Source organism: Crinia signifera, chromosome 6 (genome assembly GCF_055691185.1).
Source record: "Crinia signifera chromosome 6, ASM5569118v1, whole genome shotgun sequence".
Lineage (NCBI taxonomy): Eukaryota > Metazoa > Chordata > Amphibia > Anura > Myobatrachidae > Crinia > Crinia signifera.
In genome coordinates this window covers 165,569,464-165,597,368 of record NC_139222.1, presented here as the reverse complement: position 1 = coordinate 165,597,368, position 27,905 = coordinate 165,569,464, and the positions used below count along the sequence as shown (strand labels likewise).

General features: G+C 42.2%; 1 protein-coding gene across 1 annotated transcript; it reads left to right on the top strand.

The window, feature by feature from the left end:
• The first annotated feature begins 1,117 nt into the window (after nt 1-1,117).
• On the top strand, nt 1,118-27,905 carry LOC146007135 (protein-glutamine gamma-glutamyltransferase 5-like). Its single transcript, XM_083145510.1, has 13 exons — nt 1,118-1,216; nt 4,729-4,908; nt 5,084-5,326; nt 8,049-8,167; nt 12,089-12,217; nt 13,303-13,480; nt 15,390-15,528; nt 16,917-17,020; nt 17,099-17,338; nt 18,656-19,057; nt 19,893-20,053; nt 25,600-25,733; nt 27,501-27,905. Exons 1-13 carry the CDS (start codon nt 1,207-1,209, stop codon nt 27,646-27,648), a joined length of 2,187 nt encoding a protein of 728 aa, XP_083001636.1. The 5' UTR covers nt 1,118-1,206; the 3' UTR covers nt 27,649-27,905.

Here is a 27,905-nt window from a genome sequence, read left to right as displayed (position 1 = left end):
GCCAGACTTCGGGGGACATTCTCTAAAGCAGAAATGTGGTAAAAACCCGGTTATCGGGTTTTTTACCGCATTTCTGTATGCTCTGTTCCCCCTCCGAAGTGGCAGCGCTGCAGAGGGAATCGCCAGCAAAAGCATGGCTATTCCCTGCAGAAGCCTATGGGCTTCTTACCGTCACGGATCCCTCCCAGCATGCCCTGCGGCCGGCGCAGTGCTCTGCACATGCGCAGATGGACTTCCAGGTCTCAGACCCGGAAGTCCAGCACCGGCGACGCATCACAAGGGACAGCTGTCCCTTGCGTTAATGATTGCATATGTTGGAGCATACGCGATCATTAAAAATGTGGCGGCCGTGAAGGGGGTTGAAATAGGGCTGTGGATGTTAGAAAATCCCGCCCTTCATCTTTAACCGGTGTACCATGTATGTGATCACTTGCACTTTGATCTGAACCAGACCAGCCCCAGGATATCCATTGGACCTTCAAACTCATTTGGGAAAAAGGACTTTTCTCCGCCACACAGACCGACCAGTCATACGGTGATTACAACTCCCCTTTTTCGGACCACAATCCAGCTTCATTTGTCCTGGCTTTACATCTTTGGGAGAAAAGAGACACCTTGGCCTCCAGCTTTTGTGGATGGTAATTACAGTTTCCCTTACTATTGACTATGTTATAGTCCTCTGAGGCATTCTGGGAACAGACAGTCAAGATACCCCATGTGCGAGGCACCAATTGCATCTTTTTTGTTTTATCAATATTCATTTATTTTAATGGTCACATTTTAATCCATGTGCAATCAGTCCAATCTTTAAATTTTCTATACGTATTGTATAGACAAGACAAAAGAAATCAAAATTAAAGAAAGCTGTGACAATTTCACTTAAGTGCATCTAAACGTATTTAATAGCTTGAATAGACAATTCAAAAGAAAATACGTCTCCAAGAAAGTGATGAAATAAGGAAAGGACCTAGTAATCCATAGCCGCACCTGCACTCAAACAAAGTTGGCAAGAAAAAAACTGTGTTTCGAGTGAGCAAACCAGTTATGATTTTACCAAGTCAGAAACAGCAATGACTCCTGCTGTCGCCCCACCTTGTCTCTTCTGTTTCATATTCCATTCAGCAGGAAACAAAGCAGCCAGTGTCTCCCGGGAGTCTGTCTAGTGGATTTGGTGATCTGTTCATCAAGAACAAAGGCAAGACAAAAATGTCGCAAGGTAGGTACTGTAGACAAATGTAGTCATAATATTAATGATGCGTGTACGAGACGTACAGTATTACTATTCCATAGCGTTATCATAGATAACGCAGAGCAGACATGGTATGTACTAAAGAATTGGAAGCATTACAAGCTTTGCAAAGCTTCTGCTAAGTAAAACATAAATATTTCTATGTACTGTATTAGATATGCTTTGTTCTCACTACAAGCCTACAAAGTGTTTGGCTCATTGTATGACAATACTTTGCGGCTCATTTTGTGAACATGTATTTATAAAACATATGAATGCAGCCTTCCCATAAAAAAAAGACAATGTTAAGTATACAGAATAATGATGTTTCAGGATCATGCACATCACTTAAAATGTGGGTAGATTTGGTTGAGGTGTGTTCAAACTGAAATCTAAATTGCAGGGAAAGAATACAGCAGTCAGTGTTTACCCTGCACAGAAAAACCTCTGCCCCAACTGCAATGCGACATGGTTCTGCCCATTTGCTAACAAATGAACTCTGTGATCAGGTCTGAATGAGGCCCTGGGTAGCAATCACCAGAGTAAAGGTGCATACACACTGTACAATTTTTTGACCAACTTTTTTGACCAATTTTGTGCATTTCGGCCATTCTGAACGAAATTGGTCAAAATATCATTCAGTGCGTTTGCGACGGACAACGAATGATGATGCGCATACCCACCAGTTGTTCATCAAGGTTGTACGTCAACTGTGCATTCAGCTCAATTAGGAGATCATTCAAAAAGAGCCTATAACCTGTAGCTAGATCTTTCGTCTGTCGTCAATATCTTTCATCAACATCTTTCGCCCAGGGCACTGGGTTCAAGGGAAATGTCTTTCAACGAAATTGGTCAAAAAAACTGTACAGTGTCTATGCACCTTTAGACTTTGGGACCAGTGGCAGATTTCCCACTAGGCACATGATAAAGTTCGGAATTGAAAAATGTTAAGGACCATACACACTGGGCGACTATGCCCAGCGTGTATGGACAGCGATGATTGCTATCATCACTGGGGAGAAAGGGGCTCAGTGCATAGACACTGAGCCGCACTCCCCCTGCCTAGTGTCATCAGTGGGGGCGGACAGCTTTGCATAGCACAGAGCTATGCAAAGCCGTCCTCAAAGCCGCTCATCGGCTGTTATTACCAGCAGAAGAACGGCTTAACCGGCGATGATGCGGGAGCATGCAGCAGCGCTCACCGCTTATCACCTGGGCATACACACTGGGTGGCTTTGAGCTGAAAGCCTCTCAAACATGCTGATTTGAGCGACTTTCAGCTCAAAATCGCCCAGTGTGTATTGGCCTTTAGACCACAGTAATACTGCTTTGGCTTATTGCCGGGTCACTGAAGTCATCTGGGGGGGGTAGGGCGGAGTGGCAGCACAACAGGCGGGGAGGAGGCAGCACTAAGGTAACGCTGCTGCCTCCTCCATAGAAGTGAACACGACCCAGGTTGCTTTACCATTCACACTGCCCAGCAACCTGGATCTGACCCGGGTAAAACCCCTTATTTTAAACCAAGTTGGATTGCCGGGTTGCTGGACCCGGTATTTCTCAAAAGGCCCTTTCACACAGTAACCCATGTCGACCTGGCAACAACCCTGGGTTAATTAATTGCAGCTACCAAAATGTTTTGCCCTTGTTTTAGTAAACAGAGTTGTTGCTGTACTGTGTATTTGATGTATTTGGTTGTGGACAGATGACTCATGCAGGTCCCTGTGCTAATCCCAACAAGCAATTAATGCTAAGTATATGGTTTCGCTATGATTGTTTGTGTCTCAATATTACCACTCCAGGTGCAACATTTTCAATGCACCAAATGCAGCACATACTGTGAATGCTGCCAGTAATAACTACTGTAAAGATACAGTATATGAAGCAGATATTTAAGCAGCTACTGTATTTACTGTAAATGTAAATCAGAATAGATACTGTACATCATTTTCTATTATTTAATAAACAATATTCCCCTGTCCTCCCACTGTTCTGCACGCCTCCATTTTAAAGGCACCATTATATTGAACTTGATATTAGAAGTCTCTCTTATTGGCTTTGATATAGTCACTGTATTTGTGACTTATAATATTGACCAGGAAATGTTAATGTCTGTGTTTGCTAAAACTTTCAGGGGTAAATTGACTAAGATGGGAGTTCTATTGAAGATAGGATGTTGCCCATAACAACCAATCTGATCCTATCCCTTATCTTCTAGAAGGTGCTAAATAAATAATACGTAGAATCTGATTGGTTACTTTGGGCAACAGGCCATCTTAGTAAATGTACCCCTCAGACACATAAACCCAATATTCCAGGTGTCCGTATCCTGGTTATTGCACCCAATCACTACAGACGTAGACAGACATTCAGCAATTAAATTCTAATTATACGTCTAATAAATAATATGTCTTATGCCTGGAGTAGAGAAATAACACAGCATACTATTGTTCTTTGAACTACATAAATGTTTATTGGTTTAATGTAATTAAACATAATTGAACTTTACAAATGATTTCATTGTTGTGTTGGGCAGAATTTGTATCTGTTGCAACCTTGACATGCTTCTGTTGCGATTTATATTTGTGAAAAGACTTGGGAGAGATTTATCATAGTTTAGAGAGTGTTAAAGTTGAGAGAATGAAAGTACAAGTCAATCAATCGAAATGTTTTGTTAGGAGCTGATTGGTACTTTGGGGCAGATTTATTAAGCTCGGTGAAGTGATAAAGTGTCTGGTTTGTTATCACCGGCCAATCAGCTCCTAACTGTGAAGTTACAGGCTTGGTTTGAAAAATGACAGGTAGGAGCTGATCTGCCGGTGATAAAAACCAGACACGTTATTACTTCACCGAGCTTAATAAATCTAACCCTCAATCCCTTGCAGGGCAGGATGTATTAAGCATTTGCAGTAAATCCCACCAAACATCACATTGATACTAATCACATATGTACTGACATATGTGATTAGATTTGCAGAGGACCGCTCTTCCAATAATTGCTGCCCTTTGCGATGCAGAGACCATCCGTTTGGATACCTCTCACGAAGAATGTTTAATTGGATTTGGCTACCACTGATCTACAGTATTTACTGTCCAATCCTGGTCTTATTATAACTGGTGCCTGCTTAGTTTCTCTGTGTTACTGCGCTGTAAGAAACAAGGCATATTTCAGACATGGGGCCAGATGCAACAAGCTTCAAAAAGCGATAAAGTGGAGAGTGATAAACAACCAGCCAATCAGCTCCTTACTTTCATTTTTCAAACCCAGCCTGTAACATGACTATTGGCTGGTTCTTTATTACTCTCCACTTTATCACTTTTTGTTTTTGAAGCTTGATGCATCTGGCCTATGGAAAGATCCTTGTCATAGTCATCAAGAAGCGCCTTGTAAAACATGTTTTATTCCTAAAAAACTGTGCGTTTAAAGTCTCCTATACTGTAGACTCTTCGCAAGTTACCGCTTTTAAGCATTTATGCATACTAATATTTTTTTCCTTGACCAGAGCTGGAAGTTGCTTTCTCAGATTTTCACTGCCAGAAAAATAACACTTTGCATCATACGTTGGAAATTAGTGACAAACGTCTCATCATCCGGAGGGGGCAGCCATTTTTAATTGCATTGCACTTCAAAACAACGGAATTTCAGGAAGGATCAGACAAGATTATCTTCATTGCAGAAACAGGCAAGTGACTGCAGGAAGAAATAAATATCTCCAACATAAATATTAGCATGACAACAAAGGTATCCCATAACAAATAAAAGATGTTATACGTCGCCTTCAGAAATGCAGGCCTTTGATGCTGAACGCTGCCTTTCATCCACCTAACTCGTATCCTCCAACTCCTTTATGTTAATAGGACCATGGCCTGATGAGGCCTCTGGAACCAAAGCAGTATTCACTTTAACAAAGGCTTTAAACCGAAGGGCCTGGAGTGCAGTTATTCAGAGCAATGAGTCCAACTCAGTGATGATCACCATGTTGCCTTCTCCCAATGCTATAATTGGGCAGTATACCCTAAAAGTTCACATTTCCAAAGGAAGTAAAGCTGCCATCTATCAGCTGGGAATGTTTGTACTACTCTTCAACCCCTGGTGTGCAGGTATTTATTTATTTATTGACAGTTTCTTATATAGCGCACACAGATTCTGCAGTGTTCCACAGAGAATAGCTGAACACTCACATCAGTCCCTGCCCCAGTGGAGCTTACAATCTATATTCCCTACCACATATACACGCACACACACAGACCTTCTAGGGTGAGCTTTTTTTTTGAGAGCCAATTAACCTACCAGTATATTTTTCGGTTGTGGGAGGGAACCAGAGTACCCGCGGTAAACCCACGCAAGCACAAGGAGAATATACAAACTCTGCACAGTTAGGGCCATGGTGGGAATCGAACCCATGACCTCAGTGCTGGGGTAATGCTAACCGTTACACCATCCATGCTGCCCCAGGCAAACCATCGATCAGACAGGTAACAAGATGTCTGCAACCTAAAAGAGCTTTTTTCTTATTTTGATCTAACCATAACCTCCTGAAACCCCACCCACTTTCTAATTAGATTGGTACTTTAACTCTCTCCATATGTTAGTACATCTATTCCTTATGGTGTTCACACATGGGGCCTTATTCTGGTCTGTGCGGACGGAGCCGAATATGTGGCCAGGACCGTGCGTCCTAAACCCCGCCTTTCGTACGGATCGCTCACTCCGTCCGAATGCGGTAAGAAGCTGTCCGAAAGGACCGCAAGTGTATTTCTCATGAATACACCTCCTCCATCTCAGGGAACCTCCCCCATCATTCGATGGTCGCAGATGCAGGACCGAGTGGTCAGGCAGCTCCCGCAACCTCAGACCACTCGGGCATTTCTCCGTGCAAAAGCAGGGATCTGGGCAGGCAGCTGACATCCGGCGATGTCATATGTCCGCCCCCTACACGTGCGTCACGACCGCATTACCATACGTACGCCCAGCATTTTCATGGGAACGCCCATGAAACGCGGGGTGTAAACATATGGTAATGAGCCCAAACAGCCCTTCACGCCCCTCTCCACCCCCTGTTCGTAGTGTACACATTTCATGCGGAATTTGGACGTGTGTCCTGTTCGCACATGCGCAGAGATGCCTCTGCACATGCGCAGACACAAAACATCGGCGGACCGACCGCACGCGGACATTACCGCACCAACCAGAATAAGGTCCTTGGTGACATGTGTGCTGGGGCAATTTAAGCCTATACAATGTGTGCCATGCGATTTAGACTGTACACACGGTGTGATTTGAACTACACTACAATAGCATGTAGTACGATAGCATGGGATGTAGTAAAAAAATACTATTTTTCCTTATGATATTGACTAAGGGAAACTAATGCGAATTGAACTAGAAGGGATGGGGTTTTAACTAAAATATTAAATCGCACCGTGTATGAGCACCATTACTGCATTAAGAGGAAAATGTATCACACTATCTGAAGAGCAGAGAAGTTTCCCATTGCAACCAATTAGCTCCTCCCATTTTATAGAATTAACCTGACCAACGCTATCTAATAGCTGCTTGGATGCCATGGACAACTTCTCTACTAATTCCTTATTTCAATAGTTTGATACATTCCCAATACATGTCTAGTGGGGAATGCCCAGCGTTTTATGGGCGTCTCCATGAATATGCTGGCCATTCCCCTGGGAACGCAGGCGTGGCGTTCCCTGCTTGGGGCCGGCAGATGACATCAGCGCCCTCCCGTCTTCAGCGACCATGGAATGATTTCTCTCCACCTATGGCTGTATGTGAGGGGATGTGTTTGTGTACATACCCTCGCATGGTATCAAGGGGATTCAGTGGCGGGGGGCATTAAGCCCCTCGCTAAGCAGCGAATGACCGCTGCTTAGCGAGTGGTACAGAATCACCCCCTTAGGGCCTTGTTGGGAAACAAACCCAAATCCATAGTACTGTGAGGCAGTAAGCTAACCATTACACCAACCGATCTCCCCATAGGTAATTTAATGTTTACATTTCTTTGTAGAATTTTTGGGGTACTTGTTTAGTTTCACGGCTACTTCCGGGTTCGGCGCTCGCCAAACTTTCTAAAATAAACTAAATAAACTCCATGCCAATGTGGATAGTTCATACCCTCACTATCCATGTTGGCATGGAGTGGATTTTAGATAGTGTGGCGAGCCTAGCGAGCCACCGAGCCCGTAGCGCGGGCGAGCGCAGCGAGCCCCGCAAGGGAACTCAGACTCTCGGCCATACTGCCGCTGGAGAGTTGACTGGAAGTTTTCCTTTCCTTGTTGAAATACACCACCGGGCATATGCCCTCGAACTTGCTCAAATTTGAAACTTGTGGGAGACATCCGAGAGGAGTCCAAATTGCATAATCCGGGCAGTATCCTGGTAAAACCACAACTTGATGAGCACATTATTTATTTATATACGGTACGCACAATATTATTTAACCCAAAGTGTGGCTTTAAAATTACTACACCAAAGAGTGCTATTTTCTCACCCCCTTCTTCCTAATATATATTTATTTATTTATTGTAAGCCTGCAAAATACAGCATACAATAGCGGTAATAAAACAAAATATAGTAATACAGGTGGTACAAAAGAAACATAAAATATCAAAATCCAAGTATAATGTGGAGAAACTGTTGAAACATTTTTGTAAGGCCTGGCAAATGGAGAAAAAAATGATGTACTTAATATGTCAAAATTATTTCACACTGCTAAAAGACAACTATGTATGATACTGTAGTACAGTAGTTATTTCATTGTCTACAACAGTTTATATCAGTTTATATCCCTTGTCTGAACTTGAACAGATGATGAGGTGTTTCTGGAAAATGAAGCTAAGCGGCAGGAATACATTATGAATGACTATGGATTTGTTTACCAAGGCAATCATAAATGGATTTCTACCTGTCCTTGGAACTATGGCCAGGTAATTGATGCATTGCTTTCATCCATTGTAATTACTGTAATATATGTCATATACTGTAATATATGGGCAGGTACTACCTAGAAACAAGTTGGAATTGGTAAGGAGGGAAATAGATACTTTGTCTTGGGAACACCCATATCTACATACATTATTTAGGCAACCAATATTCATAACAATTTATATATATGAAAGGCTTATTACTCACCTCTATGAGGCATACTTGCCTACTTTTGAAAACTAGATTCAGGGAGATTATAGTTGGTAGTAGAATTTTCAGCAGCGCCCCATTGACGGGCGTGTCATGCTCCACCCAAAGGGTGTGTCTAGTGTTCCATATATGGAGAGATTGTAAAAAGAGATTGTGAATGTGGCACCTAGAAGTGTGGGTGTGTCATTTAAAATGACTTGTATATAAATTTAGTTGAGCCTCAAAGCAGTTAGTAAGAGCTTCTATACTTGGTAAAGTGCTGGGAAAAGGGCGCTGATGATTCAATGTAAATGTATTTATCATTCCTTTTTTTCCCCAAAAATGTAACATCGTAATGTGGGCTAGGTGAAATGAGGGAGATTGGTAGACTAATGAGGGAGAGAGGGAGATTGCTGCTATTTCAGGGAGACTCCTGCAGAATGCAGGAGGGTAGGCAGCTATGCTATGAGGTGAAGCACCAACTCTGACCACTAGAGACCACTCGACAGACCAAATGACTCCTTTGTGTGCTAAAAGATGTTGCAACAGAAAGTGAAAGCAAATTTTGCAGGGACGCTGATCTGTTGCAAACTTGCTGGATCTGGAGAGAGGGAGCTGTGAAGACAGAGGTTGGAGATAGGAGCAGATGGGGACAGGGGGTGGGGTGGAGAGTTTGTGGATTAAAAACTGTCACAGCTCAAAGTGAAAGTAAAAACGGTCACAGCGCAAAGTGAAAGTACATTGCAGAAGCCATCATTTTAACTGGCCTTTAGTTAATATGTAAATAAGTTGCAGTACCAAAATGGATAGATAGACAATATTTAAAGACAGTACAGAAAGACACAATAGATTAAAATTAATGAAGGTTTATTATATATAATAATCATATTTTTAATCAAAAGTATATGTCCAGATGTGTCCAGATACAGTATTCCTGTGATGCGCGCACTCATTGCGACATAGCGGGGTGTATACTATATACCTATGTTCCTGCTATGTTGGCCATTATGCTTTTGCATTGTGATCAAGCTACTGCATGCTACATATGCAGAAAAGCTGTAGCAGGAGGACACATCTGTACTTCATAGGCAAATACATGTGGGTTTGAGGCTGCCTTAAAACATACGTCCCAACATGACCCTCTCCAGTAGGAACATTATGCTCTGTTTCTGGACTTCCCTCTTAATATATGATTGCCATCACCTGTTAAACAAGTTAATTGATAACAATGGTGGTTCAGCACAGGTAACGGTAATCATAAATGAAGAGGGAAGTCAAACAGAGCATTCGGTCCATCCTGGTGAGGGTCATGTTGGGAGGTATGCCTAAAACCCCACACCATGGCCTACACCAGGGGTAGCCAACTCCAGTCCTCGAAAGTTAATATTTTCCAGGTCTCCACCCAGAATCACAACTGAAGCAATAAGCTCCACCTGTGGATCTTTTAAAATGTGTCAGTGAGTAATGAGTGCACCTGTGAAGCAGCTAAGTGATCTGGAAATTGTGAACTGTTGGTAGATCTCGAGGATTGGTCTTGGCTACCACTGGCCTACACCATGCTCAAAATAGGAATAGTATATTTATAGTTTTACAGATCTCCTTGGTATCACAGGTGATATCATTAGCACACCTGTGAATCTTTTAAAATGTGTCAACAAGTAAGAAATACACCTGTGCACTAATTAGGAGGTTTGGAAAACAAGCATCTGGTTATAGCACCACTATATAGACCAGGCATTCCCAACCACGGTCCTCAAGGCACACCAACAGTGCAGGTTTTCTAGATATCCAGGCTTCAGCACAGATGGTTTAATCAGAGTCCCTCAGATACTAATTATGTCACCTGTGCTCAAGCCTGGATATCTAGAAAACCAGCACTGTTGGTGTGCCTTGAGGACCGTGGTTGGGAATGCCTGGTATAGACCATATTATTCATTTATAACACTGTATAACATACACTTTTTAGTGTATAAGAAGACCAATGTGTACATACAGTATATGTCCAAGATCTTCTACCATTCCTCCAGACTCCCAGAATTGCTTCAATACTCTGCAGAGTAGGTACTTGCACTGTGGGATGTTGCCCACATCCGATAAAAAAAAAAAATGCAGCTCATGCGGGCTGGCGCTAATACCACATGTATTGGCTTAATGTGTTAGCTGGACCTGTACATGTCTAAAGCAGGGGCGTAGCGAGCGGTGCCGCCACCGCCACTGCCAACAGTTTGTGTATAACTACTATTTTCATCAAACACACAACATGTTCGCACTGCGCCATACTGTATAATTTGAAACTATGTGGAAATTTTATTGATGGCTAAAAAACCCTACTGCTTGGTTAGGAATCTGTTCACCAGCAATAGGCTTTATTATACATCAGAGGAAATGGGGGTCAGCACTAGGTGTTGCCCCCGGGAGCGCTTGTTATGAACTGTTTATTCAATAAGCTGCTGCTATGAAAGGGGAGGGTCAGTCCCCACAAAGAGAAACAAGAAAAAATTACAGAGGAATAGCAGCGCTGATAATTAAATGAGTGAATCAATTTTAAAGGTAAAAAATACACTTATTTATTAATACCTGTGTGGTATAACATTTCAAACATATAATAATCATAAAAATGGACAAAAAATATATATATAAAAAAATGTTGGTTTAAAAATAATAAGGTTGCCAGATCTCACGTTTATAGGAGCAGTCCCAAGGCAAGGGGGGATTGAACCTGCACTGTCCTTCCAATTAGTCCCAATTTGAGCTGGAGTCCCAAGTACGGCGATTTGTAATCCAAGTGTGCCACAGCGAGGGAGGAGCTGGTTGTTTGTAAGCTCACCTACAACCTCGTGGCTATGATAATAACTTTTCCTGGAAATTGAGCCGTAGACATCCAAAAAGGAGGGATAGATTGGGCAGTCGATTGAGCAGGTAGATCCTTCAATGTAGGTCCTTGGATCTGGAACCAGCCAATAACACAGCACCTACGCGTTTCGCTGGCCTTACACCAGCTTTATCAAGGTATAAAGCTGGTGTAAGGCCAGCGAAACGCGTAGGTGCTGTGTTATTGGCTGGTTCCAGATCCAAGGACCTACATTGAAGGATCTACCTGCTCAATCGACTGCCCAATCTATCCCTCCTTTTTGGATGTCTACGGCTCAATTTCCAGGAAAAGTTATTATCATAGCCACGAGGTTGTAGGTGAGCTTACAAACAACCAGCTCCTCCCTCGCTGTGGCACACTTGGATTACAAATCGCCGTACTTGGGACTCCAGCTCAAATTGGGACTAATTGGAAGGACAGTGCAGGTTCAATCCCCCCTTGCCTTGGGACTGCTCCTATAAACGTGAGATCTGGCAACCTTATTATTTTTAAACCAACATTTTTTATATATATATATTTTTTGTCCATTTTTATGATTATTATATGTTTGAAATGTTATACCACACAGGTATTAATAAATAAGTGTATTTTTTACCTTTAAAATTGATTCACTAATTTAATTATCAGCGCTGCTATTCCTCTGTAATTTTTTCTTGTTTATTATACATCAAAGGCTTAATGCCAGTAAAATGTCCTATCGGTGGTGATACCCCAGACTGATAAATAGAACCTTATGGAATGAGGTACATAAGAAGCTGGACAACAATAACAGCTGGGCCTTTCAGCATGCATCTGTATATTATGTTCAAAACTATATTTGCACTACTATTATGTAATAAACTAAATCAACCTCTCTTTGTAGTGGGAAGATGATATTTTGGACATCAACTTAAGGATATTGGACAAGAATTTAAACTACCTACAGGATGCGTTTAAGGATTTATCTTTAAGGAATAATCCTGTATACATTAGCAGAGTAGTATGCGCCATGGTGAGTTTGAACCTTCAGTAGTCATACCAACTTGTTTGCTTCCTTGTCCAGGAGACAGTAGCCCGGTCAGCACATAGGGGCTGTAGCCCACACAAAGATGGGCTGTTTGAGGGGCATGTTGCTACAAAGGTGAGTCCACCCCCACTTTACAGTGCAAATATGCACTCTATATTGGGGTCGGGCCTACAAATGCTAAGATTAAAGCTTCGTTATTATATGGATGGAGTGCTGTTAATTCATCTCTTGTATCCCGTTTGTATTACGGGCACTCTCCCAGAACTTGCTGCTAAGTGGCTGTGCCGGACTCCCTTGGATTATAATTGGAATATATATATATATATATATATATATATATATATTTATTCCTTTCAATTGTTACGATTAACCCCTGGAGCTCCAAGCAGACTTCCACAGAACAAACGGATGGTAGGAAATGCAGGATTTTTATTAAAGAATAAACAGGAAAAAATGCAGGTAACAGGCTGTGATGCAAAACTTGTGCAGTAATGAAAGTACAGGACATTGACAGGGGTACCGGATCTTTTGGCAGGAACGTGGCAGAGTGGCAGGAACAAAGAGTGGCAGGACCAAAGCAGGGTGGCAGGAATGTGCAGTGATACTGGAATCTAAAGCAGGAACTTTGGCAGAGTGGCAGACATGCAGGAATCTCAGGCAGGGTGGCAGACGTGCAGGAATCTCAGGCAGGGTGGCAGAGGTGCAGGAATCTCAGGCAGGGTGGCAGACGTGCAGGAATCTCAGGCAGGGTGGCAGAGGTGCAGGAATCTCAGGCAGGACTTCGGACCAAGGCTGAGGTATAGAGGATATGCTGGAAACACTCCTTTCCACAACAGGGATGAACAAACAATGACCAGCTCTGAGTGCTGGTCTCAGGAGGAATAAATAGGCCGCTCACAGGTGTCCAATTGAGCTGATTGTCTCCAATCATCAGGCACCTGATTCCCCAGAGTCTGGAGACAGAGAGACAAGTCCACAGGTGCCTGATGCCCCTAGTGGTGATATACAGGAATACAGACATGCCTAACATCAATGTACAATGATATGTGATTTTTCCATCAAAATTGTAGATCAACTCTAATGATGACAGTGGAGTCTTACAAGGTAACTGGAGTGAAGATTATAAAACTGGAGTGTCTCCTTCTACATGGAATGGGAGTATTGAAATTTTAAGACAATGGTATAAGAGTGACTGTCATCCTGTCAGATATGGCCAATGTTGGGTCTTTGCTGCTGTTATGTGTACAGGTAATGGGCAAAACATTAGGGTGATTCATAAAGTGTTACTTTTGTGTTTGCATTTATAACAAGTTCACTTTTGAGCATCCAAGACAGTATAATATAGAACAGGGGTTCTCAAACTATTTGGTCTGGGACCCCGTCTGACAATAAAAATTATTACAAGACCCCAGCAAGTTACCACAGAGTGGCCGCCACATGTGTGGCCAGTGAAGTAAAGTGACCGCTATTGTGACAGGGAGGCAGTGGGTAATGATGGGATGGAAAAGGGAGATGAAAAAGGGAAGCAGAGGGTGTTTACTTAATGAGTTATCCCCTGTTCCTCCCTCTACACACTAATCTGATGGTCAGCAACATGGAGTCGTGACCCTATGCTGAAGTGGTTGGGACCCACTTTGGGGTCAGGACCCACAGTTTGAGAATCGCTGATATAGAACATTGCTCCTAGGGGAGATCCTGCAAGATAATTGAATAGGGTTGATAAAAAAAACAGCCCAAAAAAATAAACTGGCACAGTACTATGGCGGCTTATTGAATGCCCACATTGGTGTTTTGAAAATGACTTCTAGTATGAATACACTTTGTCTATCACATGGATTTGTTTTAATATGTTTGGAAGTTATCTATGTCTTTACAGGAATATTGTAGCCCAGCAATTACAAGCGTTTATAGCTTGTAATTGTAGAGATATAAAAGCTTGTAACTGCCAGGCTACAATATTCCCGTTAAAGGATACAAACAAATCCTAGACCATTTGAGACGCTCAGTATAAATCAAAGCCAGTGCTGAACTGTGAGACTTGGTTTGCTATAAAAGCTTAGAATTGTCGGGCTACAAACATTCCCGATAAAGGTCACTAACATATCCCAGAGCATTTGAGAAGCTCAGTATAAGCGAAAGCCAGTGTTGACATGATATAGCACTGGGCACTGATTGCAAAGAACCATCCACTTTATTCGGGATAAGATCATTTTTCTTCTTTTTTGGCTGTGAGAGAGCTCCTATTATCTTATATATTTTAAAGTCCAATTAAATACCGGCCGGTATAGACACATTATTGAAACATTGTGTATCGCTAATTTTTTATTGTGTACAAAAAAATATTTTTATTGATTGCACTATTTTTATACAATTATAGAATTAACTACAAAATTATTACTTTCAATAGCGCTGATTCTTGCTTTTTTTCTTGGTTCTTTCTATCTGAAGGGGATGAGTACCCCTTAATTAGCAGCTGCAAATTGGAAGTAATAGTGAATTTGCGCTGAGTCTACTCCTCTTTTTTGCACTATAGTGTACAGCTGTTTTTAAGTCATTTCGTTCTATAGAAACTTTTTTAAATCTCTAGTGCATGGCGTCCTCTTCTTAGGACCTCTACCAAAATAGGAAGGTACGCCACCTAGTGCCAGTTTTCAATTCCTACAAAAACAAGAAGGTCAAAATAAAATTGTGGAGCCTGCACTGAGCATTTCAGGGATTTATGTAAAATCTTTTTTTTTTTTCAAAGATAGCAGTCCATGTAAAACAAATACATAAACAAAAAAGAAAGGTTTAGGGCATAATATGGTAGATGTTTTGTTTAACCCTTTGAGTGCCAAGTGAATTTGTCAAAATTGGTGTGAAGATTGCCAAACAATTATTTTTATTCATCATAAGGACCTGTAATGTTTACCTTTTATAGGAAAATGTATCTTATTATACATACCATTTTTTGTTTGAATTCACATAACAAATGTGAGCGACGCTGGCATTTTTAAGCAATATTATTTAGCCATTATTTTGCACATGTCTCACAGAGTTGCTGCCAATTTTAACGGATATTCAAAGGGTTAAATACTAAATGTATGTTTTTTTGAGCTCCTGCATTGACCTGGACTGTTGTAAAGTAACCCTCATTTTTTTTTATTTTATTTTTTAGTGATGAGAAGTTTAGGGATCCCAACCCGAGTTGTAACAAACTTTGACTCTGCTCATGACACTAACAGAAATCTGATCCTTGATGAGTATTATGATACGACTGGCAAGAAACTTCCTGGAGAAAGCAATGACAGCATCTGGTAAAGCACAGGCTGATTCTAGAAAAATGACAGTATTAAATTAATAGTGTTAAATACAGTATATCTATGTTTTTGAAAATGTTTTTATTTTTATTGGTATGCTTGAAACTATTGTGAATATAACCTGCACATAGGGTCTGATTCTGAGTTGTATGCAAGTTGTAGGGTGCATGGATCTCCGGGATTTCAGCATAGAAAGAAATATGGACAAGCCCAGAACCAGGTATACTGTATGCACATGGAAGGAGCTTGCTAGTGTGTATGGATTTGTCCATTGGCGGACCCCACAATGCATAAAATGGTCATGTCTAGAGTTAGACGGTGTCCATGAGGACTAATGGAACTGCTCTGTCTTGTCGCAGTTTGCAGATAGAGATGGGACTGTTTCAGGTGGTTCTCTTACTAGCATGTAGCAGGTGCAGTTTGGATATTAATGATGACTGTTGCAGATGCAGATACAAACCACTTCCCTTTCGAGCTCCAGCTTCTTATTTACTTTTTATTTGAACTCCAACTTCTTATTGAAAACATTGTTTTGCAAGGGTTAATAAGTCTTGGGCCACAAATTTCACACCTGAAATTAATAGAAATGTGTCATATACATACAACCCACTTGAAATTTGCCTGGCCCAACACTAACTTGGGCATTAAATACGCTGGCAAAGTGGGCACATGCACCATATTTAACAATTTTTAATAAGCAGCTGCCATTTTGCTAGGGTTAACGAGTCTTGGGTCACACATTTTGACACCTGAAATTAACAGAGGGGGGTCACTTACATATGACCCAATTGTACTTTGTCTGGCCCAACGCTAGTTTGGGCAGGACTCCTTAACCCTTGCAAAATTTAATATTTGAATAAGAAGCTAACTTCAGCCTTGTTGTGTCGAATAGGTCTTAACATGCAGAAACACAGATTTTCATTATGCATGAAAAAATTCTCACTTCAGTATTGTTGAGTGGGTGTGCAGTGTATTGGGTACACACCAGTGGATATTTGTGTAGGTAATGACCAGAACAGTTTCTTAAACAGGATCTCTGGTTTATTGTGGCACAAATGAATTTACAGCCATCCTCACTGTTACACTGGTTGGATCAGCAATGGAGCAGAGCTGTAGCATAGCAGGATTTAGGCAGGTCACCAGACAGTGGCTGTCCTCTCACGGGGTAGCAGTGCAAGGCTGTGCAGATGCTGCCCACAGCAACCAATCAGCTTCAACTTTTATAAACTGCTGAAATCTGATGCAATGAACAGCTTCTCCACTTTGTCTCTCTATAACGTATGATACATCTCACCATTAGCATCTTTCAAAGTATCCATATGCTTATTGTGTCAAAGTGATCAGGACCAAAATTTATAGAACTGCATTATGTATTTTGTATTAAGGAACTTCCATGTGTGGTGTGAATGCTGGATGGCTAGAAGAGACTTACCTCCAGGCTATGGGGGGTGGCAGGTACTAGATCCAACCCCACAGGAAACAAGTGATGGTAAGCACAGGTAATGCCATCCTGCATATTACATACCTACTGTAAGTCTCTTGTGTTAATGAGTTTTCTGTTCAATAGGAATCTATTGTTGTGGTCCTGCATCCGTGAAGGCCATAAAAGATGGAGACGTTGACCTCCGCTATGATACTCCATTTGTGTTCTCCATGGTAAATGCAGATTGTGTATCATGGACAATAAACGGTAAAAAGAAAGAGAAGCATTTCTGTGACCCACATTTGATTGGAAATCGCATCAGCACAAAGTGTGTGGGGTCAGATGAACGTGAAGATATCACACTCAACTATAAGTATGAAGAAGGTACACAAGACATGCAGAACACTTTGCAAAACATTGCATTTTTTGTTAATTTCTTTGTATCTGAAACCCAATTGTATTGATAAAACATGGTTATCATCTGAGTCACCCCTTTGTGTCTTCAATTCCACTGCTGTAACACATTCACCCTCCTCACCACCCACCAAATCTAGTATCTAGCAGCACACTGGCAGAGGGAGAACAGAAATAACAAATTTGGTGGGTGGTGAGGAGGGTGAATGTAGCCACAATCTTTAGGGACCTGAATCAGGCCAAATATACTAAAATCAAATGCAGGTTTATATTACCTGATGTATGGAATACACTCAGGGTTGGACTGGATCACAGGAAAACAATCAGTTGAGGAGGGGTGTCTTGATGATACTAGTAAATCTTTCTCTTTACTCGCTGATGTTCCATCCAATCATGGATGGCAGTGACCAGACAGTCCACCACATAGCTGAAGGCGCTAATCACCAGCGCTGGTGCCCCCGAGGGGTTTCCCCTGTGAAAAGTCCAACCCTGCCCTTCCCTAGAGATCAGGTTCTAGACTGTGCACTTGAATTATACATTATATGTAAGTTACATTACACTGCACAGTACCATTTTTTTTTTATTTTTTTTAATAGAGAATTGCTGTTAATAATTTGGACCTTATAATGCATGCATTACTAGCAGTATTTACTATAGCTATCAGGGGATCCGAACCATGCACTATGTAATGGTAAGCCACGCCTCTGTGGTGGCTAGTAACAACCCCTTTGGTGGCTGGCTCCACCCCTTAAGCATGGATCCCTTCCAATACACCCCACTGGTGGATCCTTCATGTCTCCGTCAGTCGCTGAATACACAACATTGGCACAATCACATTATTTGTAGATAGAAGAAGAAAACTTGTTTATTGGCTTTTTAACAAACATTTACATTTTAAATATAGTGTACAATAATAGTATAGAACTTATATTTGATAGATATCAGACAATTATTTTTCCAAAATTTTGTATCTTAGACCAGTGGTGAACAACAGATGAACTTAACTCTGACTTTGTCCTGATCTGCTATGAAGCAGAGAATAAAGCCAGCTGCACACTGGGTTATATATGGCAAGTCAGTCAACGGGTGTGTATACCCGATATGTATGTCAATGGCGTTGTTCATAGACAGTGCTCATCTCCCTTATATGGAGATGACCATTGAGGGCAAAAGAATGTATACAAACGGTATGTGGTCAGACGACGGTCGCGCATGTGTATTCCTGTACAAACATGTCTATTGTATATTGCTTTTGTTTAAAACATCTTATGTATGTATTTTAATAAGGATCCACTGAAGAAAGAAAAGTATTCCAGAAAGCTTTGCAGAGGTTACAAAGGAGAAATATAATGTTGTCTTCAAACGGCAGTGTGCACTCTGATGTTCCCAATGGCATTTCCTCTAATGGTGTTTCACATGACCATGGTCAGACTTTGCAAAATGGATCCATTCCTGATCATGAGTCCCTCAACCGTCCACTACAAGACGTGAAATTATTACTTAAGTTTAAATTGACAGAGTCACCACATGTTGGACAAACCATCAACTTGGTTTTACTGGCTGCAAACATGCTCTCAGTTGCTAAAACCTTAAAGCTAAGCTTTAATGGGCAGTCCATGAAGCATACGGGGAAAGCGGGTCACCAGTTCTGGAAGGACTCCAAGTACATTGATCTTGGGCCACATGAAGGTAATGCAAAACAGATTTTTTTTTTATATTACAGTGATACACTGATAACTCGGTACTTGCGTAGTTTCACGGCGCCAGCATGGCGCCGCGCGTCTGAGTCCCCTTGCGGGGCTCGGTGGCTCGCTACGCTGGCCACACTATTTAAAATCAACTCCATGCCAACATGGATAGTGGAGGTATGAACTATCCATGTTGGTATGGAGTTAAGTTACTTTTTTGGACATATTTCGTGGCGAGCGTACACCCGGAAGTAGCACGGCGCCATGCTGGCATCGTGAAACTACACAAGTACCGATAACTCTTGGTAATCAGATACTCTTTGCAACCAGGAAATGTAACTAATCTCTGCATAAAACTAATATAAAACAAGTAAAAATAACAACACACAGGCTATATGATTGAATATACTGTATGAATAACTAACAAAGGCAGGTATTCAATGCCGGTGCGAGCGGCCGGCGCGGGGGTTAAACTGCGAGGATCACAGAAAACCAATGATCCCCGCAGTTTAACCCCCGCGCCGGCCGCTCGCACTATGCAACGTTCCGGGGGAATCCTCGCAGTCACAGAACTGCGAGGATTCCCCTAAACTGCGAGAGCCGCGGCTAGTGCAGCAAACTCGCTGTAATTAGCCTCGATTCTCGCAGTTTTTGGAGGCACATTCGCCAATTCTCCCTCGCTCAAAAAACGGAGCGAGGGGGAATTTGCGAATGAGGGGGGTCAGTTGAAAACTGACAGGGTGAGCGGTGACTGCGAGCAAAAAGTCCTGCTCGCAGTCACCGCTCGCCCATGGCATTGAATATATGCCAATGTCTTTATCACTACTTTCTTGCAGAGAAATGGCTCTTGTTACAAATCCCATATTCACAGTATGGAAAATATCTAGAGGACAACAATTTGATCAGAGTGACCGCTGTTGGGGAACAGAACGTAACCTGGGAGAAAGTTCTAGTAAAAAAGGATATCAACTTAGCTATACCACAGATCATGATTAATGTAAGACAACTGCATTTGCAAATCAATATTTATCTACAAATGTTTGTATTTATATTTATAATAGTTTTTTTTGTTTTTATGCTAATTATTTGTATACTTTAGCCAATTATGTATGTATCAGGACACCCATTGGCCTAGCTCTACCTGAAGTTAAACTGTTCATGGTAATATTCACAGGGATATACCAACCTGAAGCCAATCAGAGCACTGCAACACTCGCAGGCCAATCAGTGCAATACATTTGTATAGATAGACCAATCAGTAACCATTGAGCACAATGGAAAACACACAGGGATAGACCAGCCTGTAGCTAGCGTAATAAAACAAAACATTAACCGAACCAGCATTATGCTCCATTACCCCTATTAACTAAATGATGAGCTGTTACTACCAGGTAGTAGGTAGCAATGATATTTGCATATGAATTTTATAGCAATTTAAATACCTGACATTGAGCACAATAGAGGCACATACTACAGACAGTGCCATGCAGTGAATCATCATATATCTCCTAAGCCTATTAATGAATAAGTAGCCTGTCTATTACCTCTGCCACACTCCGGGTTAAAACCCCATTAATTAACAACAATAAGGGGTCCAGACACAAGGACACACATTGATATACTTGTGAATGTGTCACCAGTAGGACCACCAAGGGGAAATATTAATTAAACCAATACCCTCAGAATACCTGCATTCATATCTGGGGAGACAACCAGAGGAACCACCCCAATAGATATAAAAGGACACGCAAAAAGCTAACAAATATATCACTGAACGAAAGTGGGAATAACAACTGTCCAACTAAATAAGGATACAGCCGTGATAATAGCCATCTGTAATAGGCTAAGAGAGATCCCGTTTAACCCCAAAAGCACAGATTCATTTTGAAGAACAAAATACATTGTGGAAATCTTTCTGGATAGAATCCAACTGGTTGGATCCAGAGAGCCTGAAAAAAGAAAGTGATAGATCCACAGTATGAATGTTGCAACATACAGAAGATATGTTGCAAAGTAAGCCCCAAGATAACAGAATATATACTAAGTAACATTCAAGCAAAAGCACATAAGTAAAAACTGTCAATAAGGGCAAAAGCAGCCCAGACAAATGAAGCAGAAAGCAGACACCTGCGACTTAACAGCTAGGTCTGTTTTTTAAACACATTCATTCCTTTTCCAATCTTTATTCACTAATTCTCTCACTTTGTCTATCTTGATTTTTAAATAAAGTATACATTTCTAAAAAACGACATACCCCTTATAATAAAGGATATTCTTAAGCTGTGTACACACGGTACACTTATCTCTGGCAATATGGTCGCTGAGGGACCATATTGCCAGTGATTGGAGTGTGCACTGGCGATAAATCAGTGTTTTCAGCCCCTGAATGGTCGCTGGTCAGAGGGGCTTGCTCCTCCGACCAGCGTCTTCCACTGCCTCTTCTCCCGGCAGTGTGACATTTTCGGGACACTGAGCAATATGATTGCTGGCAATATATTGCTAGTGATCATATTGCCCCGTGTGTACACACCTTCAGGGGATTTAAATAAAGGCTAAAGGTGCGTACACACGGGGCAATATGATCGCTGGCAATATATTGCTCAGCAATCATATTGCTCAGAGTCCCATTTTCATCAGTGACCAGAGATGGTCACAGATGAAAATGTCACACTGCCGGGAGAAGAGGCAGGGGAAGTCGCTGGTCGGAGGAGCATACTCCTCCGACCAGCGACCATTCAGGGGCTGAAAACGGGAGCGCACAATCGGCAATTTATCGCTGGTGCACACTCCAATCACTGGCAATATGGTCGCTCAGTGACCATATTTCCAGCGATATTTGCTATAATCGCCCCCGTATGTACGCACCATAAGTTTATAACCCCAATTCCCCTTTTCAGTGGCAACCAATAAAGGTATTAACAGAGTGCACCAGTTAGATCTCATTCTTCTTTTTTATTTCATATTAGGTAATAGCAGGGCTAGCTCTACCACTAGGCAGCTTTAAGCAGCTGCCTAGAGCGCCAGGATCTTGGGGGTGGCTCCTTCAAGTCTACAAATCAAAAAATCAAGGATGTCTATGAGGATCCTTGTTGTCCTTAATGCAGGTGGTGGCTGTGGAACTTCTAAGACCTCTATACTTTCCCATGAGTCATACTCCCCTACATTGCTGCCCCCTCCTCCTTGTACTCTGTTGTGGGTGGCAAAGGGGAGGGTACAGTGTATCTCAAGGGAAAGCAGGGGACTTGCCCACCTTCCCGGGGGGGGGGGGGGGGGGGGTTGTCTAGGGTGCTGAGAAGCCTTACACCAGCCCTGGGTAATAGTAAAATGTCTGTGCAAAATCTAAATGCTAGGTATGCCCTCAATAAAGTCTACAGGTCAACATTTATAATGTCCACATTCAGGATACTGGTGTCAGTAGAGAGATGCAGGTAAAATGCAGGCATTACCAGGCTGGTTTTGCTTCTTAATTTATAGCATTAAAAAAATCATTCAGACTGCAGAACTGGGCATCTCGCAGAACTGGGCATCTCACAGAACACTCGCAGTCCCACATTCCTCCCAATATATCCCTCTCTCACTCAGGGGCGGATCCAGGATAAAATGACAGGGGGGCACCATGATAAAAGAGGGTTTAGGTGGGGGAGGGGCGGTGTTAGTAATGCCAGTGTACATGCAAAGAGAGCGGCAGAGAGAGGGTGGCAATGGGATTAAAAATAGGCCCTGGCATTTAAAGTACGCAGGCCCACCATGGCGACAAAAGTGAAGGATGCAGTTGTGCGCGCACCGAAGGCGCGCTCCGGAAAAGGGGCTGTGGCCACTCAACAAGGGGCATGTCCTTGAGTGTAGTGTACAACACTATATACAACTTCTACACATTATGCAACAAAATACTAGACCCCACTATACTTGCCCCAACACATGATGCCAAATGGAATGAGCCAAAATTCACATAATGCCACATGGATTAAGCCAAAATTCACATAATGCCACACTGATTGAGCCAAAATTCACATAATGCCAAATGGATTGAGCCAAAATTCACATAATGCCACACGGATTGAGCCAAAATTCACATAATGCCACACGGATTGAGCCAAAATTCACATAATAACAAATGGATTTAGCCAAATTCACATAATGCCAAATGGATTGAGCCAAAATTCACATAATGCCACATGGATTGTGTCAAAATTCACATAATGCCACACAGATTGAGCCAAAATTCACATAATGCCACTAGGATTGAGCCAAAATTCACATAATGCCAAATGGATTGAGCCAAAATTCACATAATGCCAAATGGATTGAGCCAAAATTCACATAATGCCACATGGATTGTGTCAAAATTCAAATAATGCCACACAGATTGAGCCAAATTCAAAAAATGCCACACGCATTGAGCCAGAATTCACATAATGCCATACAGATTAAGCCAAAATTCCCAATACACTTCATAAACAAGGACATTGTCCATCAAAGGCGCGCATTAAACATTTACATCATAATGTCCATTACACGTTAAGTTACACGCCATTATGTCCATTATGTATTATGCCAAACACCATAATGCCTATTAAAAATTATGCTACATAAGTGCTGCTTATCTACATGTTCATTGCCAAGGGTTCCATGCTCACTGCCAGAGGTTCCATGCTCGTTGCCATGTGGGATTACATGCTCATTGCCAAGGGAGAATACATGCTCGCGGTAAATGGGGGACAGCCGCCGCTAGGCAGAAGTGATAGCCACTGACAGTGGCAGAGCCTGGCTGTATTCAGAGCACTGCAGGTCCCGGCTATTTGAAATAATACCCCTTTCACACCAGAAAATGCATTCCCAGGTTGGCCCCCTTTACACCAGCCTAGTCCCTGCATTTTCTGGTGTGAGGGGGAGAGAAAACCACCCCTCCCACTCTTTAACCAGTTATCTCATTTAACCGGCTATATCTTCGGAACTCACTGACCCATTTACATGAGACAAGTATCATATTGAAGAACTTTTGAGTGGGCTTTGAATGATTTTGGTCCAGTGATACAGGAACGTTTGGTTCCAGAGTAATCTGCCCTCAAAGAACATGAACAGCCATGAAATTACATTTCAAAAATAAAAAAATTGGTTTACATGCAATATCTCTGGAACCGATTGACCGATATGAACCAGACTGGCATCATATTGAAGGCCCAGCGATTTGGAATTGAATGAGATCAACATGCTTTCCCTTGAGTCATACTCCCCTACATTGCTTCACAAGCTTCTTTGATGCCAGGGAGCGAACTGGCAACCGTCGGAACTAGGTGGGGGTCGTAATTGTCGGGTCCCATATTATCCTATGGGGAAAAAACGTTACAGCTTTGCCAGGCGATATCTTTGTTTCCCGGTGGGCTAGAGACACGGGGCTGGGCTCGTTGGAAAGCCCTGGTCCTCAGCTACAAAATGACAGGGGGCACGTGCCCAGGTGCCCCGTGCCCAGGTGCCCCCCCCCCAATCCGCCACTGCTCTCACTGACCCTCTCCCAGGCTCTGGATCTCAGGAAGCCTCTGCCGCAGACACCGGAGGCTGCTCTCTCCCCACCAGTGCTCCTTACACCAAACTATACTTAATATTTTGCACGCCCGGCCTCTCAGCGCATCCGGTCCGAGCAGATCGTGGTCACACACTATCCACTTAGCTCCCCCCATCCGCGCCGCTCAGAGTGGAAGGCTCAGTCGCGGTCACATTATGATGTCATGCCTCTGGCGCGTCATGACGTAGATATGCAAATTAAGTGGCCGTTCAGCAATTGATGGAGAAAATCATCCCACAAGTGCCAGTTCAGCCCTGCCTCGGGTGCTGAAAATCCTTGAACCTGCCCTGATTTAGAAGCATGGAATCAAAATGTAAGGGGCATTCCTGGACTGTGACTGTAAGGTAGCAGGGATGGCTAGAAAGACATATGGAGATGTTGCAGCCTATGGCAGAGTCGCGGGTGTATCATGAGGAGTCTTTGGAAGCGATAGCATAGAAAGACACTGAACCACTCACATAGGAGACCATACTCAGATGCAGAAACTGCACCTGTCATATCTGGCTGGTGCAAGGTAGGATGGTGTGACTCAGCACTTCAGCATCTACGGGAGCTGATGGTGCACATCTCAGTCCTTGCAAATTGACACAAGGGGCAGGACACTGCTGCAGCAATTGCTTTAAGCACTTGTAGGAGTGCATATAGCCCTGCTTAACAGCTTTCTGAGGCTTACACTGCAAACGCAGTATTAAATCCTTGCTCTGTGCTGCACTCCAAATCCCTTACTTGCAGGACTATGTGGTATGCTCAATCCAAGCCTCAATTTACTAAGGCTTGACAAGTTCCACTGGTCTTAGTGACATTCATGGTATTTCACCATCAACAGACACCCCCGGTGACAAAATGCATTGGGCGTTCCTAAGACCATGGGCAAATGGGTATCAGCACCTGTCTGCTCCCAGGGGGAAATTTAGAATGTGTGAAGACAACAGATCTGCTACATTTTATCTGCTATAACCTTTATATCCCATCCCCTGCAGTTCCCGGGATCTGCTGTAGTGAACAAGCCATGCAAAGTACAGGTCACTATCTGCAACCCTATCAGTGAGGATATTCACGACTGTCTGCTGGTTATTGAAGGTTGTGGTCTCCTGAAGAAACCAATGAAATTACTGTAAGTAAAAGGACAAACAATCTGCATAGAGCAAAGAAACTAAAAATCAAAGAAATCACCAATAAATAAATAAACAAAACAAAAATGAGTGTGTAACTATGTATGTGATAGTGATGGTTTCCTTTTTTGGAAATTAGTTTGGCAATGTAAAAGCGAGCTTAAGTTTTCATGCAAGTGTTTCCCCATTTTGTATAGTGAGCATTCAAGTGTAAAATTGATATTTGAAATATTTGGTGGTGCATCTAGTTTTCATTGTGTGCAAAGGGTAAGAAGAACAGGGTAATAGTCAAGGACCTGATTAAAGGTTCTAGGTGCCCAAGGCTAATACACATGTTGCTTCTCAGGCTGGATAGCCATAAAATCAGCACTGTTAGTGTTCCTTGAGGACCGAGGTTGGGAATGCTTGATCTCTACACCATTATCCACTTTCCTGATGTGGTTGCATCAGAAGTGACCACACTAGGATGGCCTTTTCCTGACATGGTTGCATCAGATGAGACCTGTCATCTGCTGGAAGAAGTCTTCGTGGTTGCCTCCCCCAGTGCATGCCGGTGGCACCCCCACCTCCCTGGCTTTAGAGATAAGCAGAATGTAAAAAGTAGCACTCACATTCCCTGTGTACCCGGATGGCTGCAGAGAGGAGGAGCTTCAGGAAAATGTAGAGTTATATGGTCCGATCATCAATGGTCCAGTATATTTTCCATCTCCAGTATGTGAATCGATGTTTAAAAAAAAAAATATATATATATATATATATATATATATATATATATAAATTGGTGATATGTTTTAAATAAATCTGCATAAAATAATTCAATCCAAAATCATCCCCACACTATTTCTGACATGTTTTTGGAAAATATAAATATTAGCCATTTATGTGGTTAAGCTTAATTTATCCAGGTCTTCAAGACTGAACTTGCTTTGCTCTAAACTATTGGTTTCTGAACCTAAATCCTCAATTTTTCCCAACGTCTCATGATTTAGGATTTTCTGTCAGTGAAAGTGGGTGGGATGATTACTGCCACAGCAATTTAGAGAAACTCACTTGTGCATTATTAGAGAAATACAGAAAACATGACATGTTGGTGGTACTTCAGGATGAGATGAAAACCCCTGTTCTTAAAAATTAGCATTTGATGTATGTTGTTAGTGTAATGGGATCTACAGTATATGCTTCATTCCACAGTAGCAAGAATAATGTTGTTCTACTCCTTGGTTTCAAATCCTATTCTTTCTTGCGTCAGTTGGCAATGAACAGATCTTCCGGCCTCTTTCCGGCACAGCAAAATCCAACTACTATCAGAGGGCCAGATGCACTAAGCTTCAAAAATGATAAAATGGAGAGTGATAAACAGCCAGCTAATCAGCTCCTACTGCCATGTCACAGGCTGTGTTTGAAAAATGTCAGACAGGAGCTGATTGGCTGGCTGTTTATCACTCTCCATTTTATCACTTTTGAAGCCTAGAGAATCTGGCCCATAATGTCAGAAATGGATGTTCATGAACTAATGTGATCAGGGTTGTTTAGTGGGGTGTGATAAATACAAAGTGTCTGTATCAAATTGATGATCTTATAATTAAATGTAATTGTATTTATTATCTGTAAATACCTTTGCTAGGGTCCCCTATAGAATCCTACGGACTAGTAAACCTCAGGGTATATTTAATATGCGGGGGATTTTCAATGCTGCCGGCATTGTACATTATTGTCACATGATAACCACCCCTGATTTATAACAAGTGACTGTCCCTCTTTCCTTTTAGTGTGGGCACCATGAAGAGGAAGGAAAAATCAATCCTGGAGTTAGACCTGGTTCCCTATAAGACAGGACTGAAACAGCTTCTAGCAAACCTCAGCTGCAACAAGTTCCGGGTCCTCAAGGGCTACAAGACAGTTCTGGTCAATCCTTGAACCACACCACACTATAAACTGATAGGGCAGTAGTAGCGTCACAGCCGCACGTGGTGAAAAATAAGGGTTCACTAACTGCATGACCGATAACAGCAGAAATAGAGATTTGACATACAGAGTGGTCTTCTTTAGAAGCTCTGATGGCTGTGTGTCAGGAGACATAAGGAGCAAATAACCTGAGATTTTGAAATACTGGGCTTGTATATATATGGAACCATACCAGTTTCTGAGTGTTCAATTAAATACCTTGTTTACTA